The sequence below is a fragment of the Sinocyclocheilus anshuiensis genome, unplaced genomic scaffold (assembly GCF_001515605.1).
Source record: "Sinocyclocheilus anshuiensis isolate Anshui unplaced genomic scaffold, SAMN03320099.WGS_v1.1 scaffold409, whole genome shotgun sequence".
NCBI classification, from domain to species: Eukaryota; Metazoa; Chordata; class Actinopteri; order Cypriniformes; family Cyprinidae; genus Sinocyclocheilus; species Sinocyclocheilus anshuiensis.
This window is the reverse complement of record NW_015540855.1, coordinates 140,853-161,786: the sequence shown is the minus strand read 5'-3', so window position 1 is coordinate 161,786 and position 20,934 is coordinate 140,853. Positions and strand designations below refer to the sequence as shown.

The following is a 20,934-nucleotide window of genomic DNA, read 5'->3' as shown; positions in this document are numbered from 1 at the left end:
TTGTTATTATTGTGACATGAAAAACAAAAAGATATGAACATTTTGTAAGTAGGCTATTTATTCATCATGGCAGCATTTGTTTAAAGCCTTTAATTAAAATGGATTGATTTTAAGTAAATAACAATACTGTCATTCATAATGCAATAAAAAAAAAAGACAATATCAAAGGGATTAATGTAGTAATGAGAACTGGGGAGTAAAATGTGCTTAATTGCTCTGAATAAAATGTATTAATTCCAAAAAGAGAAAAACTTAAAATATTCTAAAAGTAGATTTTTAGATCTACTTTTACATTTTTATTTTATGCGCAATATGAGTTACATAGTTTTTCCTCTTAATTTTAGGGTGAAATGTGACGTGAACATTTCTTGACAGATTTTGTGAGATTTACCTCAATATAGCACTTGGGGTATGTGTGTGTGTGTGTGTGTGTGAGACAGAGAAAGAGAGAGTATGTGTGCTGTAGGTCCCTATAAGCTTATACGTGTGAAAGTGCTTATGTTCTTCCTTGATCCGCACAGCTGTCAGGAGAGCCACAGCAAGAGAAGAGATTGTCCATCCATCTTTATCCAGACACACCCTCTACTCCCTGCCCCTCTTTCATCCGTCTTTATTGACAGTCAGATCACAGCTTCTTCCTTCACTTGTGTGTTTTCGAACACTCCCCTCCTGTCCCTCTCTTCTTATCAACTGTTAGGTGTTGAGCTCTTTTTCATTCTCTCTCTGTACACCCTCAGAATGGCCTCACACACAAAGGTGAACTGGCACTGAAAAACAAACATGCACAGAGCACAAGTAATGTCGGCATATCCAATAAAATCAATCTAAGATATTAAACCACTTGATCCAGTGGACGAATATTTAAAAGCCATTTTAGCCATACATGGTGTGATGCTACATCCAAACCACCATGACTGATCTCATTTGACCCTTTCACATAGTTAATGTGAAAATGGCTGCCCTCTTTATATGTCATTTTTTGGGTTTCTCCTGCATAGACAGACAAGTTTTGTTAAATGTGCATCTTTCCAACCCTTTTAATGAGTGTGTGACTCCTTTGAGCTAAGTGTAAAGGGTCACTGCTGTTGTAATTCATCTGAAGATATGTTCTAACTGAATACGTAATTAAAGGTGAAGTATGTATTTTCTGCATCACATCAAAAGAAACTGCAAAGTGTTTTTTTTTTTTTAACCAGCCCAGCTGGGCTGAACAGAGTAGCATCGGCTCAACCAATCTGTACGAGTTTGAGGCAAAACAATCGGTTTATCTATGGAGAGAATGTTTTAACTTCTGAAACTCTGTTTGGTAGTGCCAAATGACATCTTTAACTTGTGCGTATTGTCTGTGTGTGTGTTTGTACCGATGTCTGAACCAGCATGGCCCTCTGTTCTCTCATCAGGGTAATGATCTCTAGGGCATACACTGGCTTTTCCTTCTCCATCAGTGTCATGGCTGTCTCCATGGTGATCAACACACCCGTCCGCCCGATGCCAGCACTGCAGAAAAACATTCTCTTGGTAAAATGAGCACCTGATAACATCTGTGTGTCTTGTGTGCTGGAAGTCCCCTCACCTGCAGTGGACCATGAGAGGCACAGACTCCTCTCTCATACTTCTCATTGACTGGACAAAATCCAGGAAGTCTGAGGAATCTTCTGGTACCCCATGATCTGGCCAGGCGACATACTGCAAATGAGTGATCGAGCGCTGCTGTCCTGACTGTAAAAAAAAAAACAAAAAAAAAAGAGGGTGAGGCTGAGTGCAAGAGAATGCTTGAATGAGTACGTATAAAAGCAGACAAGTCTAAGCATGCCTGTGTTTTGCCTTATGGAGAAGGATATTTATAGGAAATATTATTAGAATGGAAGCACTACATGTTTTTATATAATCAGTGTAACATCAATTACTGGCATATGAGCACAAAAAGTTTGTATGCATGCATTTTCACATCAGTTTCTGCCTTTATAAATCCAGAATGTTCCTCACTTTTGACGTAACAATGAAATTCATGGAATTTAGGATCAAGTCAGATAGTACATGGGTTTTATAAACTAGGCCCAGGTTGCTGTCATTCTTTAAAACATTTTCAACTCCATATTACCTAAATACAATGACATTTCGAATTGCCTCTCCGTTCTATCATGATCTTATAAGTGGGTGCAAGAAGAAGAAGTGATCTTTAGGTGAGTCACAGTCTGAAGGCCAAAGTGGAAAAAATAATTCATTTATTGTGACAAATCGGGCAGAAAGGAATAATTGGTTCGCAGGCTGTGTGGTATGAACACTCACACACTGGCATTTTTCCTGTACCCCCCAATCATCCTTTTCCTCTCTCCTTTTCTTTATTTTTTCATCTGAGACACACACACACCCTATATAGACGACGAACGTGTGATGTAACCTCCGTCTGCTGTCCGTGCTGAGATTAACTCCCACCAACAGAGACAACAGATGGGTCTCCTTTCTCCAGCAATGATAGATTGTTTGTGAGTGTGTGAGCATGTACTGTATGTGGATGTACATGTATGCGCACGGTCCCGTGCTCTCGACCACAGCGGTACGTGACCCGTTTGCCATATTTACCATCGCACACAAATGCTCCCACATGTTAATGCTCTCTCACACACAAGAAGCTTTCACATTAACATGCCTAAAGCCAAAATTCTGTTTTAAATTAAACATTAAACTCCAGCATAATGGGACTGACAGAGCATGAGTAATTACAAACATTTACATAAGAAACAGAATTTTGCCAAAAATAAGACTAGAATCATGAACTGAGGGACCAAAATGGCTCTTGAGCATCTTGACCATGCATACAGCTGTGCATAATTTCATAAAACCTTTTTTTTTTTTTAGATTAAAAAGCCCCCATGAAATAGTAAGAATAGTATAATATTGCAAATTCAAATGTTCTATGAATCAAATGTTCTTACTATTTACTTGTATACATATGCTATATTCATACTATTTCGTATTTACTTTTTACTTGTATACTCTATTTCCGCCATATCTAATATAAGAATAGTTAGTATTAGAATAGTTCATCTATTTACTCATATAGCTATATAATAATAGTTTGTACTATTGCTATTTAGTCTTACTTGTCTCCTCATATATACTGCCATATATAGAGAAGCAAAGTTAGTATATACTCTTACTATTTCCTCATAAAGCTACATATACCTATTCAGTATATTAGTATATACTCTATTTATTCTTATTAATTTACTCTTTTTGTTTCTTCCTAGTTCTGCAATATATAGTCGGAAGCCTGGAATACAATACAAGCCATCAAACTGACATAATCAGAAAAGAAATGCCATTCCAGAGCGGAAGTAAATGTTCAGATTTTGATTAAAGATTACCATGACAAACCATTTTTTTCAGTGGATTAACTTGCACGGATTAATTGTTCTCCTCAAGACTAGCAGTGTGCGCTAACAAAATAAATAAAGTCAATTTTGATTTCATTTGATTTCTTTAAATCTGAACATATTTTAAAACACTGGGCATCATAAACTTGCCGACTTTGTAATAGTCACAGAGGGAAAACTGGCCATCATACACTAAACGGCTGAGAATCACACACTACCAGGAATTTTTTTTTAAGATTCATTTTTGCCCTTTTATGCCTTTTTATTTAGATAGGACAGTATCTGTGACAATCACACACTACGCGATATTCTATGAAATCTGTGAACTCAAATCTGCAGACTGGCTCTGACTTTCGGCAACTAGCGACAACTTCTCCAGACTGTAATTCGGGGAAATCAGGGAAACATTGTGTAGTGTATTCCAGCCTTAAGAAAAGTAAAAGTGATATTCTAGTATTTTGTCTCGAATTCATCCATAGATTATGACTAGCATACTGGCACACTGCACATAAGATTTTTCCTTTATAAAGATATAGTATAAAAATAACAATATGCTAGTGTGCTATTCTAAATTCAATTCAGCCATAGTTAGCTGCTAACTTTATAGCATACTACTCAAAAGTATTTCTGCCATATATGGTATAAGAATAGGTAAAGTTACATTCTAGTAGTACTAGTATAGAATTATGCCATGATTTGTGTCTAGCAAACTACTCATGCTCTTTTTCTCTTACAAAGATATATGCTGAATTCGGAACCACGTACAAGCATACTATTCTAACAATTTTTACCACATTGTTTTATGGTAGAAACAGTAAGAGTAGTACATGGTTCTGAATTTAGCAACAGTATAAGACTAACAGTATGCTGGTAGTAGTAATTGTTGTTGAGCCGAATACAGGCTAAGGGATACTAGGAGGAGGAACTTCCTCATTCTACAGAGCATGTGTTTGGACAAAAATCTGTCTAGTGCCGGATGAGTCATCAACATTTTTACTCCCTTTCCCAGAGGAGAAAGACTGTAAAGTTTAAAAGTGCATTTTGTCAACCCATGAGTACACTAAGCCACAAACTCACATTTTAATTGCTATTGTATACCTGTATATATTGTATATATAACTGTATATTCTATGAATGTTATATGCTACTTTAAGTGATTACACAAGCTCTTGTTTATTTCTACTGGACCTCACAGAGGTGGTGTCCGTTTAAAAGTATGTCCGGTGTTACCTGAGTATTTGTGAGTGTTAGTTCTCGAGTAACGTATGCCAGGTTACACTCCTCTGAGTGACAGCACACCTGAAGATACCCATAATCCCTCACTTCAGGAGGATGTGGCCAGTATTGGTGGCACTTGGTCTGTGGAAATTTAAAAGAGATTACGGAGCATAGAAAAAAATACACACATACACAATTGTGCTCCTTCTCTCCCTCCCTCACACACAGAGTTTATTAAATCATCCCTTTGGAAAAGAATGCAGAGCGCTTGGTTACCAAGCAACAGTCAAGCCGAGCCGAAGAATACGGTACTCACAATAAGCTGTCCTTGGGGGACTGGAGGTGTGTGAAGGGTGTTGGATGGGTATCGTCTGATTAGGTGTTCTGTGTGTGTGTGTGTGTGTGTGTGTGTGTGTGTGTTAATAAGAGTTTTTCTGGCGTAAAAGTAGGTTCCTGTCTTGAGTATGTGTGTATAGTGTTCATGTTTATTAATTTTGCAGCACACTGTGTAACTCTTTGTGTAGTTCTAACTGTTTTAATGTGTATATGTTGAAGTACCCGTCCTCTCTCGGTCAGTGTGGTGAGCATGACAATGACACTGACGTTCTGCTCCCACACGCTCCTCCAGAAGTGTGTACAGGTGTGCGGCAGTGGACCCTGAGCTGCTATGTACTGTAAAGCACAACCTGTTGGCTCAGTCTGACAGACACACACACACATTGCTGAGTCATCAGTGTCATCTAGAGCCATAAATTAAAACCATTCACAACTAGAAAAATCAAAAACTGAATAGAAACGAGGCAGACAGGTAGTGATCCATACCTTCACGTGACTGGCATTGACGTAATCATCCCCCTCTTCCTGCAGCACCACTCTGGTGATGTCATCTGAATGAGGAAGAGGGATTTACGGATTATGTGAAAACACCTCCTACGACTAGTTTTAAAGAGCATTACGCCTCATTTCCAGATCGAAAGCTTATACACAAATGAATAAAATGATATGTTTGACCTTACACCGGCCCGTAATCTACTCCAGTATGGTAGCTTAGTTCAATCTTATCATGGTCATCCAGCAACCACTCTCTTCTTGTAAAACACAACCCCCCTGAAAATTAGTTTTGAATTTTCAAATGTTCTATTGAACTTTCTAATGAGCTTTTTGAAGTTTTAATTGTTCTTTGAGCTCTCAACCCAACATAACATACAGTTCTGAATGCTGATTGGTCAATACCAAATAGTGTAACAGCAATACACACAATATCGTCACAGCAATGACAAAGCATATGTTCACCTAAGCTTATATTTGTGACCCTGGACCACAAAACCAGTCATAAGGGATTTTTCAATTTGACAGTCAATTTGAGATTTATACATCATCTGAAACCTGAATAAATAAGCTTGTTAGGAGTTGTTAGGATAGGACAATATTTGGCCGAGATACAACTATTTGAAAATCTGGAATCTGAGGGTGCAAAAAAAATCTAAATATTGAGAAAATTGCCTTTAAAGTTATCCAAATGAAGTTCTTTGCAATGCATATTACTAATCAAAAATTAAGTTTTAATATATTTACAGTAGGAAATTTACAAAATATCTTCATGGAACATGATCTTTACTTAATATCCTAATGATTTTTGGCATAAAAGAAAAATCAATCATTTTGACCCATACATTGTATTTTTGGCTATTGCTACAAATATACCCCAGCGACTTAAGACTGGTTTTGTGGTCCAGGGTCACATTTATGCTTTATCTGAAGTGACTTGCATTACATTCACACTTTATCATGCATTCCCTAGGAATCGAACCAATAACCTTGCCGTTGCTAGTGCTACAGTACCCTACTATCACTTTACAGCACTCATAGAGAACGTCTACTAACCTCAGTGTACAAGTCACGTACTATATTTTCTAGCAGAAGGATGTCTCTTAATAAAATATTTTGAAGTTTTAATGTGTGTCTAGGGCTGGGTTTTGACCCATCCAATGACCTATTCCAATCTCAATTCAGTTTCATTTAGATACATTTTAATAGATCATTTTAAAATCTAAACTTTTAAATGGTGACTGGTCATAAAAACATAATTTTATGATCACTACAGCAAACTGTCAAGACACATTTAGGAACATCAAAACATTTATTGTTTGCATTTCATAGCAAAACAGCATGGCGCCGCAAATGGCAGCAAGGACGCTGAGCTCCGCGATTCTTCTATTGTTTTTGTTTGTTTGTTCTGTTTTTTGTAATTCTTCTTCTATAAGTTTTACCAGAGATTAACTCCTTAACATTAAGCAGTACATCCCAGACAACATTTTTCCGGTTTTTGATTATTCAGACGTTTTGTTGTGTTATTCCTATGTATGTCTGCACTATCATGTATGTCTGCACTATGTTTGTACTTTCTTCTACACTGGAAGCTCCTGTCGTCAAGTCAAATTCCTTGTGTGTGTAAACATACTTGGTAATAAAGCTCTTCTGATTCTGATTCTGATTCTGAACTGACCGACTGTCAATTTTCAGCATAAAATCAATCTTGTAATTTAAGAATCAATATCGATTTGTCAATATTAAGATTGAACACAATCAAAAAAATCAATATCATCATCCCAGCCCTAATAGTAACCATTTGCAAGCAATAACACCATAAGTGTGCTATATTGTGAATATAGGCATAACAGGCTACAATTTATTCAATTTAGCATGTGATAAATTTTTATCAGGAAAAGCAATAAAACTTACATGGTAATACATCTTTGTACCGATTCTTGTCCATATTCTCGGACTGTTTTGCGCAACACATTGACATGCCTTCTTTCTTCCTGTACAACTTCTGTGAGTAGCAAAACACACATACACATGCACGGATGACAATTATCAGCAGTGCACACACATGCCAACTGAGACATGCTGTAAAATATTCACATCCCCCAACCTCAAAGTGCAGAAGCAATGTGCCGGTGACCAATCCCCTCTCCAGACGGGTCATGGACTCCTCTAGCATCTCTCCAGATGGCTGAGCGGACAGTGGGGATATTTCACCCGGAAGGGCGAGACCCTCACCTAACTGTAGTGTGGGTTCGACTCGCAAAGAGACACCTGTAAACAAACGCTGTTTGTGGTTTCTGGATGTACAAGCTAAATGCACAAGACACATCAATGATCAAATTTAACCAATTAATTCCCCTCAAATCATATTTGCACACATGTACATCAACAAAAAGCATACCTTTGCGGCGCACGAGCAATGCAAGTTCCTTGCTGTGTGACTCTCGGCTTGCTTTGATGAACATGACTACCTGCTGATGTGTGTGTTCTGAAATGTCCCGCCCATTTATCAACAGCACCTGATCGCCCTCCATCAGCGGAGGCACACAGTGACTGGCCTGCAACACAGTCAATATTTGTACAAATGCAACCAGAACCCATTCATATTCAAAAGCAGAAAGGATTTGTATGGCTTACCGGAGATGCAGGGTTAACATGAGAGATGGCCAGGGGCATCTTCTGATCCACGCCTCCCTGAATATTAGCCAACAATATTCTGATACATGGTCTCCCACACAAAACTCTATCTGAATACAATTTAAACAATGATGATAAATACATATTGTGAACCGACTCACTTTAACATTGAAGCCAAACTTCCCATCTTGGTCTGGGCTGATCCTCACAAGTAGCAGATCTCCATCAGCTGTCACACTCTGTGTACATATAACCACAAAAATAGACCCTTTAAAGCAGGTAGGACAGGAAGACGATCAGAAAATGGAGGATTCTGAAGTCTAGCTACAAAATAATGACATATTAGCATATATGTAGACATTTTTCACAACAGCAAATAATAAAAACAACAACTGAGTGCTTCAAACGTGACCTCAGAATATTGTTGTTCTTTTGTCAGTAGACAGCTTCATTCTCAGCTGTTTTGCACACTTATAGTACTAGATTCTATTTAATAAAAAAATGTCCTTGTTTCTTCAATGACAGCAGCAGAGTTGCATGAACTCAAGTTTGTGTTCTCCAGCATGATTACACTCTTAAAAATAAAGGTGCTTAAAAGGTTATTCACAGCGATGTCATAGAAGAGACATTTTTGGTTCCACAAAGAATCATTCAGTCAAAGGTTATTTAAAGAACCATCTCTTTCTTACCTTTTTATAATCTGAAGAAAGATCGCCACAAAAAACCTTTTGTGAAACAGAAAGGTTCTTCAGATGTTAAAGGTTCTTTATGGAACCATTTAGACAAAAAAGGTTTTTTTAAGAGTGTAGAGAATTACCCAAAGAGCAACTTGTGCTTCAATGGTAAAAATGTGACCTAGAATTAGCACATCATCATAAAATTTTCATAACTTTTAGTTTTCCGAAATCCAAAAAAAACTTGTAGTCTCAGATTTTGGACCCCACTGTAGTTTTAAAGTTTTTTCATACCCTAGTCTCGTGAGCTGTGAGATAGATTTTCAGTGAATCATCAGCCTGACTGTAGTATCAGTGTACTGCTTGGATTTGTCAGAATGGCAAACACTGGATATTATTTCTGACAGCTGACTGCCCTGATGCTGGACTCGGACATTTGATTTAGGTCCTGTGCCTTTTGTTGCATACAGCGTGTCGCTTTTCTGAAACCCAATCAAGGAAAGGAAAGGAAAGGACGTGACATGTGGCCAAGTATGGTGTCCCATACTTAGAATTTGTGCTCTGCATTTAACCCATCCAAGTGCACACACACAGCAGTGAGTAGTGAACAAACAGGCACACACACATCCTTGAACACACACCCAGAGCAGTGGGCAGCCAATGCTGCAGCGCCCGGGGAGCAGTTGGGGGTTCGGGCTCATCTCATCTCAGTCGTGGGTGAGATGTCGTTTCTTGTCATCTTGACAAAGAAGATGTCGTCATCTCAGTCGTTTAGTGAGTACTAAATATTCACTCCCCCCACCTAAAATCCCTGCCAGACCTGAGACTCGAACACGCGACCTTCGGGTTACAAGTCTGACTCTCTATCCATTAGGCCACGACTGCCCCAATCAATCAGTTTTGGCCACATCACAATTGATAACAGATTTAAATCTGTTCCAGGATGAATCTCCTGACACCTGTCAAGAACATATCTGGGATATTTAGTTAGAATTAAAAAAATTAAGTCCATTTTAGGACCAAAAATTCTATTTAAATTACAAATGTATTTATGTTTGCACCATAATTTATTTTTTATGGCAATTTTTTAAACTTCTCTATGACCTTCCCTACAACTCCTGGAAAAAATAACAACACTTTGCTGCATTTCCGCATAATCTAATATAGTTTTTAACTGCCCCATCCATCAATCACAACCATCCACACTCTGCACTGAAATGAGCCACAGGGAACTTCTTCATTCCAACCACTCATTTTTGATGCAATGATCCTTTGGAAAGATATGCAAAGAAGCTTTGAAGTTCAGAAACTGTTGTGAAACACATTTCCCTTGATCTTGCATCATCAGCTAACATGTACAATAACACTCACCTTATCCCAGATGTGCAAATCATCCTCTTCGGTGACGATATCATCACTATGAGACCAACTACCACTCGTCCGCCCCTCCTCCTGAGTTTTCCTTCAGTGCAATCAGTTTTAATAAGTTACTTTGAGTGTACTGTTGAATACATATGTATGGCTATAAGACTGTGTGCATTTGTATATGTAGAGTAAATTTGCCTGTAAGTATAGAACACATCTTCAGTCTCAGTCACATAGCTAATTTCATTGGTCAGGTTGTCCACAGATGATGGGCGTGGCTTACGGAAGTCATGACGTAAACGAGGACTCCGCCTAAAATGAAAGATATATTCACACTATTATAAACACTTTTACTTATATTAACCTTATAAGACTTAAGACATTGTTTAAAATGTATGTGTGATATATATACAAAAAAATGTATATATACACTACCAATCAAAAGATTTTTAATGTTTTAGAAGTCCCTTATATGCTCACCAAAGCTGCATTTATGTGATTAAAAAAAAATAAAATTATTCCAATTTAAAAGTAACTGTCTTCTATTTTAATAAATTTTAAAATGTAATTAATTATATAATCATCATATTAGAATGATTTCTGAAGGATCATGTGACACTGAAGACTGGAGTAATGATGCTGAAAATTCAGCTTTGCCATCACAGGAATTAATAGTGATTTTAGAAACAGTCAAGTAAGCATTTGATACTCAAGAAAGATTTAATATTAACAGTGTTAATATGAAATCATATTTCATATAAACAGTTATGCTACTTATTATTTCAATAAAATGTTATCCTTTTTTCAGGATTCTTTGATGAAAGGAAAGTTCAAAAACATAATTAATTAAAAACATTTATCTGATACCATTTCTCTTAACATTATAAACTTCTTTTGTACCATTTAAAGAATCCTTGCTAAATAAAAGTATTATTTTTGAAAGTATTTTTTACAAATATTGACCCCAAACTTTTGAATGGTAGTACAAATACATTTCATCGTTTGTTAAAACACATTAAATAGCTCTAATCCATTACTGTAAAGTTAAATGTATTCGAGTGTATTTGAGCACTGTTACCAGTTGGGCGTGTTGGGTGGTGACCGTGAGGGTAGACTCTTTGTCTCTAGTTGTTCCACTGAGTTGGACCTCACCACAGGGTTCAACATTTTCTCACCAATCAGCTTTCGGTACAGTGGGATAGAGCTTTAACAAAAATATATGCAATTAAACTCACACACTCATTTGGTGGAGGCAGCAATGAACTCTAATTAACTCCAGCAATAAAAAACACAGTAATTTCTTAGAATGGCTCCATCATGACTCTGCCTGTGTACCTAAGTTTTGAAGCCGAGTGAGAGGGTTTTCTGTTGTAAAATGTGTGGTGGTCCACGCAGGATTTCCATAGATTTTTACAGGCACGTGAACTTGGCATGGAGAGAGAAACCACATGGTGACCCAGCTCACCCTGTACCACACATATAAATGAGGAAAAAAAACAACATAAAACAACACAAAGAACACAACACAAGTCTCACATAAAGATGTTGATTTTTCAGTATTCAACATCTTTGAAGCATTAAGTGTCTGGCTTTAATATGGTAATTATTTTGCTTTTGTTTTGAAGGACGAGCATGATTAATCATGCATATCTTACATGTTTCCGGCGTAGGTGGACAAAGAACCGTTTTCTTTTGAATGAAATTTTGATGATGTTAATCCTGAAAAAAAAAGCAGCCATTCAAAAAGTAAAAGTACACCAGAATCAAAATAAGAGATACTGTTTCCAGGGCTCTTAATTACACTAATAGCGGTAATTATACTTTTCTACAGTGTATCTCATCCATTGTAATGATAATCACAGCTCTGACAAACAGAGATGTAGCACTGTCAAATGTCATTCATAACAGCTGTAAACATCAATGTAAGATGCTCAAAAAGTGTGTTTTACAAAGAACATACATCAAGCATATGCAATTACAAATAAAGTGAGCAAAAACATTCAAGAAAGAATCTGATTGGCCAAAACTTACCAGGGGAAAAAACTGGAGCAAATTAAATGGCAAAACAAAGCCACGCCCCCAGATGTAATGCCCACCCAGAGGGCGGGGTTGTTAACATCCTATAAATAGGGATTTAAAAAATATAATTAAATAAATTATTCACATAATCCACTTTAAAACAATATTACCAGTTATTCCTTAACATTCTGGAAGAAATTGGAAAAACAGAGGATTTTCAACTTAAATCATTGTAGTACCTGAGCATGATGTAGCTCCACTCCATACAGGTCTAATGTTCTCGCTGTATTCAAATAGCAAAGCTCAGCTTCACTCTGAGACAAACCTCTGAAACACATTCAGACACGTACAATTAATAAATGTGTGTGTGTGTGTGTATGAATGTATGTGCTGACATACTTGTGCTGTGGATGCAGCGACTCTACTTTCAGAAGGAACTCTTGGTCTTGGTCAGGAAGAAAATGGGTCTGACTGAGGTATCCGGCAGGAGTTTCAGGGACATAGTCTCCAAGCTCAGCTGTCAATCAAACAGGAGTATTAGAACGTTACGTTTGAGAAACAGTGATTGTATGTGCTTTGTTCAGTCATCTCCAATTTTATCAGTGCCATTAACCCCAGCTATTTCCTGGAGAAGACTCATGCCCCCTACAAGCACACAGACACATCCTCTGCAATATCAATAATGTTTCTATGGCAGGGCTGCCAATCACAATATGAGAAGGTGTTTTCTCCACAACTTACACTGAACAGAGTAAGAAGCCAGTACCACGGCTGAGCTTAAAGGACACTTTAATCTGCAATAAAAACACACCATGATATTTTGGGATACGATATATAGGGTTGTGACATCAGTTTTTTTTTATTAATATTTGTCAATATTAAATATTTGGTATTTAATTGTCAGGGTGAAAATGTCCATAGTGTATTATAATTCTTATACACAATAGTATGTTTATCAGACCACACACAACCTCACAACCCAAGAGTTATAACTCCCTGAGCTTTAATCTCTAACCAGAATCACCAGTTTTTCAAGGACTGCATAACCAGCATTCTGCATGTATTATAATGATGTGGGATGCTGGTATTTTTACTCAATAAATTAATAAAAACAATACAAAAAAATAAATAAAATAAAATAAATAAATACTATATACAATGCCTCTAAAGTACATTGGTTATATTTTATCATTTAAACAATTTACCTTTTTCAAAATAAATTAATAGTTATCCTTCTTTCATAGTGTAAATTATAATGTTATGATACCTAAATTCAGTTGTAGCATAAAAAAATACTGGTTTTACTTATAAATGGTATACATTTCTAATACCTTTTATTTATCGGTTATTAGCCTGACACGAAAACATTTATTGTGTCATCTGCATCAGTTAGAATTTGATATAACTTTCTCTTAAGACTAGAGTAATTGCTGCTAAAATTCACCTTTACCATCACAGGAATAAATGACCATTTAAAATAGAAAGCAGTTATTTTAAATTGTCAAAATATTTCACAATATTACTGTTTTTACTGCATTGTTATCGAATAATTGCAGCCTTGGTGAGCATAAGATACGTCTTTCAAAACATGAAAAAGCTAACCAACCCAAAACTTTTGAATGGTAGCATGGGTGCAAAACAACAAATATTTACCTCCCCTCACAAATGTCCTTCTTAATTTGCAAGAAATAAAAATGCCTGCAAAACAAAAATAAGGGTCAAAAACCTCTCAATCAATTATAAATAATATATATATATCTATTTCTATCTCATTTGCACATAAACAGGGATATGTACCTGGTCTGCTCGTGCTGGAGGGAGTTTGGATCAGAGATGAAGAACCGCACTCTAAATATTAAAAAGAACGGAGCGGAACCTGAGGGAATAACAGTGGGAGAGAGAGAGCGCAAGGGACACGGTCAGAGGAAAAGGACCTCAAAAAAAAAATAATGTAAGCAACAGAGATTCAGCTCAGTATCATAGTATTTCTAGAAAAAAAGGAAGGAAACTGTGGTTTGGCAATTCCCCAGAAATCTAAAGTAATTTATTAAACCATAATTTAAAGTAAAAAAAGCAGGTAGGCACTGAAGCGTGAGCTCCAATCACCGTCTGTGCCTTATTGCATGCACATCACGTCTGATGACTCAAGTAAGTTGATTATTTAAATCAGCCACCTCCAATTCTCATGAGAAGACAAAATTCTTTGTGCTCCTATGACATAACTCATATTACATGTGCCCGCATGGAATCTGATTCCACACACCTTCTGCAGAAAGCCCTGCAGATTTCCCCAGAATTTCAAACAGCATTCTATATATCCATTCTTTGTGTTTATTATAACTGCATTTTTTTTTTTTTATATTTGTTATAGCTGACCAATATTAAAATGCTATATTATTTTGTTGAAATAAATAAATAAAAATAATTGATTAAAAAAGGAATCATCTTAAATGCTGCAACTTTAAGTGAACATGATGGTAAAGGGCATCAAAAATCAAAACAAAAAAGTGCATGCAAAAATAATGACCTGATTTTAATCTGATTTTCCACCACAAATGTAAAAATAATGTATTGACTTCAGGTGGGCCTTTGTGTGTGTGTAGTTTCTCTCTCACCCTTCAGCTGTTTCTTAAAGGGCTTGTTAGGGTCCAGCCACCTCTGAAATGACAGATTTAGTTTTTTCAGTTCAACTACTGAAACCATCATGTTTCTTAAGACAGGCCATTACTTTTTTCTATTTCTGGGTCATAGCGATAAACACTTGCTCTTTTGCAGCAACACATTCATTTACCGGAGAGCTGGATGTGTCCTCGCTGATCTGCAGGCTGAAGTACTGTTTTTCCACTATGTTGAGGTGTTCGCAAGCCAAGTCGAACAGCAGATGACCAGCATCATGTTTCTGCAAGGCAATAACACATGCTGTCCCATTAGGAATTGTACCAGTTTACCAAACCTATAAAGTGACCATATTCTACAAGGGTTAACATACACGAACATAACAATTGTGAATATTATTACAACTGTGTCCTATTTTAATATATTTTAAAATGGAATTTATTCCTGTGATGACAAAGCTGAATTTTCAGCAGTCATTACTCCACTTTTCAGTGTCACATGATTCTTCAGAAATCATACTAATATTATGATTTGATGATCAAGAAACTTATTATTATCAGTGTTGAAAATGGTTGTGCTGCTTAATAATTTTGTGAAAACGGTGATACATTGTATTCAGGATTAAAAAGAACAAGTTATTTGAAATAGATTTTTTAGATAGAATTGTTTTTGTAATATTGTAAAGGTCCCTTTATGGTCACTTTTGGTCAATTTAATGCTTTCTTGGCTGAATAAAATAATTAATTTCTTTCAAAAAATAATTTAATGATAGCAAATGAGATGTACTCAAACATGCTGAAATGATGATAACATTTATTTAACTATATTCATAATTCAGTTTAAATAATAAAAAGGGACTGCAGATGAAAATTAGCCTGAATGACTAAATCTGGCACATTTACATAGTAGACCTGTTTACTCATGTTAATTAATGTGTATTGTCCCTTTTAAATAAAATAAAAACAAACAAACAAACAAATTAAATTGAGCATTTAAAAACTAATATTACATTTATGGAATTTAATTAGCAGAGAGATAAACTCTTCTATTATCCAGTCAATGTTATCAGTCATGACTGTCAATAATCACGAGTCAATTAACATGAATCAACAGGTTAATAATACCCATTTAATATTTTTCCTATTTCATTTTAACTCACTATACCTTTGTCAAGCAGAGCCCTCAGGCCCACTGCCCTCATTTCTATCATCTAGCATAAGATCCTATTTCCTGTTGACTTCATGACTGTTTCTGCCTGACAAACGTGCCTGTGTGTGCGTGAGGGTGGGTGGCTGTCCTTCAGAATATGAAGCCAAGGTTGCAGCAGTGCAATATGGAACATGAGAAGAGAAGCACCAGTGTAATATCCATCTCCACCCTCGGACTGCCAATAAAGGCAAGCTCATGAACACATGCACATTACTTCTCGCTCTCTAGGGCTTTAACAGTCATATTCGCTTATCCTACAATCCAAAGACATCTGCCTACACTCTTATACTCACACTGACAGTAAAATTTTGGGTTGTGCCATCAGGGAAGAGCACTACACAGAGTAGGCCGGAGCGCGGCATGTGTGTATGTTTGGACAGATCGGCGCGTCCAAGAGCAGTGATCTTGTTTCCAAGCATGCACCATGGGGATGTCATCTCTGAACCCTGTCACATATGCACACCTGCCAAAACAAGGAGTCAGACAGGTTAAACGCAAGCACTTGTTCCAAACGTGAAGGTGACGATGACGAAGATTATGACTACCTGTAATAAAATAACGTGACACATGTGCAGACCTTCTGTACATGCCGTTCCAATGTTATGAAACCAATGTATGCAGTACATTCTCTTACTGTGTGCAACAGACATTTAAAAAACATGTTGTGAATTGCATCCGATGACGAGACCTTAGCAAATCCCTTGTAACTGTAATTATACATCCTGTGCAGAGAACGTTCCACCCCAAATGATGGATGGACAGGTCAGCACAGATACTGTGCCTATGACAAGCTCACCGAAATTAATGAAAATGTTAAAAATAAAAACACACATCTTAAGAAAACATATCCCATATATAGTGATTTTAGAAACAGTCAGCCTGTTTTTAAGATCACACTGATTGTGGGAGGCACTTTAACTTTTCATAACATCAAAATGGTGCTGCATGCTATGAGGTCATCAACATGCAGAATCAAAACCGTCAGTTTATAAGCATTTGGGTTTCATTAACTCTCTCTTACTCATCCATTTCTCTACCTCATAGACACTTACACACTCAGTCACACTCTCTAGGTCTAAACATGTTCTCGCATTGTTTTTCACACTCTTCTTTTCTCCTCCCAGCACAGTCCATGAATGTGGACTATTTTACTACCCAAAGAGACACGAAAGAGCGAGAAAGAGTTTCACTGTTAAGGCTGAGTCAGAGAAACACTTTCTCCTACTTTCTCCTTAAAACCATAGTAATAGAGTGAAATATACTGAAAATGACATTCCTTATTGTTCTACACTGTCAAAGAGTGATCAAATGCAGATGTTACGGGGGAGGTACAACAGTGTTTCAATGTTCATTAATGTTCTGTGGAAAGTGTATTTTATTTTGTATGTTGCATATTTTATGTTATTCTGTCTTGTCACTGTGTTCTATATACATACTTTATATACTTCGGAGCCAAATCTGTGTTTTCATTTGTAAAAACAATACATAAAGCAATGTTTTAATACTATACTAAAAACGCAGTTTTCAGTTTGGTTTGGTCGACATTTATCATTTTGATAATTAGCTGTACGCAGAAACAAAATAAGGTTTCTTTACACAGCCAAGTTAAGGCTGATCTGTGCCTGCTTAAAATTGAGTGTAAACATATGATGCAGCATAAAAGCCTAAATTATGCCCGCTCTGACCCCTAGTATCACAATATACAGTTGTAATTGCTGTGTCAATGCACCTCTGATCAGTATTAAATAGTCTGGGTAAAGACACTTAAATGCCACTTCAGAAGCGCTTCTGTGCCACCTTTGAGGTGTAAATTTGGCATAAGTCCCCATTTAAGGCGTCTTGACATCGCCAAGTTAGGGCTGCTCTGTTCCTGCTCAAAATTCAGCGAAAAGACATAATGCTGCACAAGAGGCAGAAAAATTATGCATGCGCTAACCCACCTCAACCCTAATATCAAAGTATACAGTTGTAATTGCTGTGTAAATGCATTGATGCCACCCCTGAGCAGAAATAAACAGTCTGTATAAAAACACTTGTCACTTCAGAAGCACTTCTGTGCCAGTCAAAGCGTAAATTTGGCATTAGAGAATAAAACATGAGTGTATATACTGTATATACAGTATATTGCTGCTTTTGCAGTATTGTATGCAAAACATTCATGTCAATAAAATACTTTTGTAATTTGAGAAAGAGAAATAGTGAGAGAGGCAGTGAATTTGACACAGACATAAATCTGTTGTCCTATGGAAAAACCATGTTATTTGATACTAACATTATGACAATTCATGTTAAGAGTCTGCAGTTATTTCAAATGAAACAACATTAAATCACTCTTATTTTCAGACCTTACCTTACAGATCCTGATCGCTCTCTGGGACTCTTCTGCAGTTGCAGAAGTTGTATCTCTGAGACTAGGGAAATTATAGTGACCTAACACAGACGTTTAGCAGGTTTTGTTTCACTTTCTGACTAAATAAAACACACTTCAGAAGTCTAAAGTATATATCGTTACTTTCACTCACGTTTGGGAACGGTTTGGCGAGCATTAAAAGTTAATGTTTACCAGTAGCTCAGTTGGAAAGCGCTACACGCTCGAGCTCACTTTTGAGAGACGCGATATTTACGAGGTAGGAAGTGTAATTACTTCAGACCATACTTAAGAACAAAGGCCTTTCCGACTCTACATACGGCAATGTAAAGCAATTGAAACACAATAGCAAGACTGGACATTTCAACACGAGAAACAAGCAGCTCAACATTTCTGTGTGAGACACGGGCTTTTCTGGGTGTGACGTCTTACGTTTCTGACTCAAGTCACGCTGCTCCGCTCGGTCTCCGGTTCTGTCAGATCTCAGAACCGAACTGTCACGAAACCGAACGAACCAACGAACAGCCCTGCACCAACATTTGGGCTCGAATAAATGTTTCGGATTAAACGGAACAACAAGTTTCGGAGCTTATCGCGATATCTCCCAAGAAGAACCATCCAGGACTGAACAGATGTGTTGTTTTTAAAGCCAAATATACGTCATTTGGCATTTTCCTTCTCCAGCCCACAAATCTGGAGTCCAAACGGGACATTTCCCCAGCATAGAAAAGCGTCAGAAAGTTACCTGCTTGAGGTGCTGTCAATGTCTCTGCGACGCTATGGGTGCTTATAGTTCCCGTGATGAGAGAAAACTTTCCATGTTAAGGCGATCATGGTTGCAGGTGTTGGTAAACTTCCGGATTATGTAATTTTTTTCTCCGGTTTCCTTCTGGAGGGCAATCACGGCGTCACTGCGCTCAACACGAGTTCAAGATTGATTGTGAACATGTCGCAAATGTAGTGTTATTATGTTTCCCTTCTTACTGATAGTGTGCTTACAACACGTTTCACACATTTCATGATGTGCATGCGATTGTCAACCCACGTATGGACACTTCTGAGTTTACACGAGCCTCGATTTCTAGGCGTGATTCGTGCTGCGCGTGAACTCTCAGGAATTCCAGCGGGTGTGCGCGCAGTCTCAGGTGCGTGTGCCCGCCGGTTTAGGGCGCTGCCTCCCCCGAGTCAATACAGCACACACGAGTCCAGGAAAACTGCATGCAAGCTGGTCTCCCAGCCTAGGTAGGCTGGTTTTAAATGGTTTTTAGGCTCCCTTCAGCTAGTCAGGGTGGGAGACCAGCTGGCCACCCAGCTAAACACCAGGCTGGGAGACCTGCTAGCAAGGGCGTGTCTACGTGGTGGCCAGGGGTGGCACCGGCCCCCCCTGAAATTTGGCTGGCCACCCCAGGTGCCCCCCCTACCAGATGTCTTGCGATAGGCTTGTTTTTAGTACATTTCTAACTGCATCTGGCAGTGGCGGACCCCTAACCCCCCATTTAAAATGCTCTAGACACGCCCCTGCCTGCTAGACCATAATATGTTCAGAAAACAGGCGGATGACTCTCAGGGTTGTCATGTTGGTATATAGCCAAATGACTCCAAATGTGACCCTGGACCACAAAACCAGTCATAAGTCGCTGGGGTATATTTGTTGCAATAGCCAGCAATACATTGTACGGGTCAAAATTATTGATTTTTCTTTTATGCCAAAAATCATTAGGATATTAAGCAAAGATCATTTTCCATGAATATATTTTGTACATTTCCTACTGTAAATATATCAAAACAACTTTTGATTTGTAATATGCATTGCTAAGAACTTCATTTTGGACAACTTTAAAGGCGATTTTCTCAATATTTTTATTTTTTTGCAGATTTTAGATTTTCAAATAATTGTATCTCAGCCAAATATTGTCCTATCCTAACAAACCATACATCAATGGAAAGCATATTTATTCAGCTGATGTATAAATCTTTTTTTTTTTTTTTTACTGACCCTTATAACTGGTTTTGTGGTCCAGGTTCACAAATGGGAATTAATGGAGCTTTTACTCATGATAAATTAGTTTTTTACAAGTTGGACCATAGAAACAAAATTTTAAGGACATTAAGCCACTTTGTTTGCACTTGATTCTGGTCTTGCAACAAGACAAGCAGCTTAGATTTAAAAAATATACAATGACGTTATTGAGGGTCTTGTGCAGTGTAGCTCAATATGACCACTTAAACGAGACACCTCATGTGGCTGTGATCAGGCATTGAGTTGATTTGGGATGTGCCACAGCTACAGTGTGATATCTTATTAGTTCTGACAAATGTGTGTGGGTGTCCACCAGATCACTCATAATTTGTTTCTAGATTGTTAACTGTGTCTCCCAATGAGAAACCATTAGGTAATTTGACAAAGATACATGGATCTGTGCATGTGTATTTGTGTGTCCTAGTGTCATCTTTCTGATTCGGAAACTAATCAGGGCTGACTGTCCCTTAACCTTCTTCTTCCCAAATATAGATTTCTCTATATCTCCACCCCTCTGTGATGTCAGAGAGATCAGTGAATTTCTTGGAAGGTATAGCCTTAATAAATCATTGGGTGTTGCCCACCTATGTGATATTTTAAAGC

At 37.4% G+C, this 20,934-nt stretch overlaps 1 protein-coding gene across 4 annotated transcripts; it reads right to left on the bottom strand.

Moving 5' to 3' along the window:
* Positions 1-6: 6 nt before the first annotated feature.
* ptpn3 (protein tyrosine phosphatase non-receptor type 3) lies at positions 7-19,482 on the bottom strand. 4 transcript variants are annotated; one of them, XM_016485268.1, is made up of 27 exons: positions 18,466-18,954; positions 18,294-18,373; positions 16,237-16,406; positions 14,910-15,017; positions 14,734-14,776; positions 13,916-13,994; positions 13,772-13,816; positions 12,860-12,912; positions 12,518-12,635; positions 12,358-12,445; positions 12,131-12,219; positions 11,755-11,818; positions 11,435-11,565; positions 11,178-11,303; positions 10,298-10,411; positions 10,106-10,196; positions 8,222-8,299; positions 8,061-8,117; positions 7,825-7,981; positions 7,531-7,694; positions 7,338-7,428; positions 5,418-5,482; positions 5,154-5,294; positions 4,608-4,736; positions 1,574-1,719; positions 1,362-1,497; positions 7-767 (listed from the first exon to the last, which is right to left on the bottom strand). In XM_016485268.1, the coding sequence occupies exons 3-27, from the start codon at positions 16,378-16,380 to the stop codon at positions 687-689; spliced, it is 2,538 nt and encodes an 845-aa protein (XP_016340754.1). In that variant the 5' UTR covers positions 16,381-16,406; positions 18,294-18,373; positions 18,466-18,954; the 3' UTR covers positions 7-686. The 4 variants fall into 4 exon arrangements, with proteins under 4 accessions (XP_016340754.1, XP_016340755.1, XP_016340752.1 ...); XM_016485269.1 differs by having other exon boundaries at positions 18,744-18,954; XM_016485266.1 differs by lacking the exons at positions 18,294-18,373; positions 18,466-18,954 and adding an exon at positions 19,057-19,482.
* Positions 19,483-20,934: the final 1,452 nt, after the last annotated feature.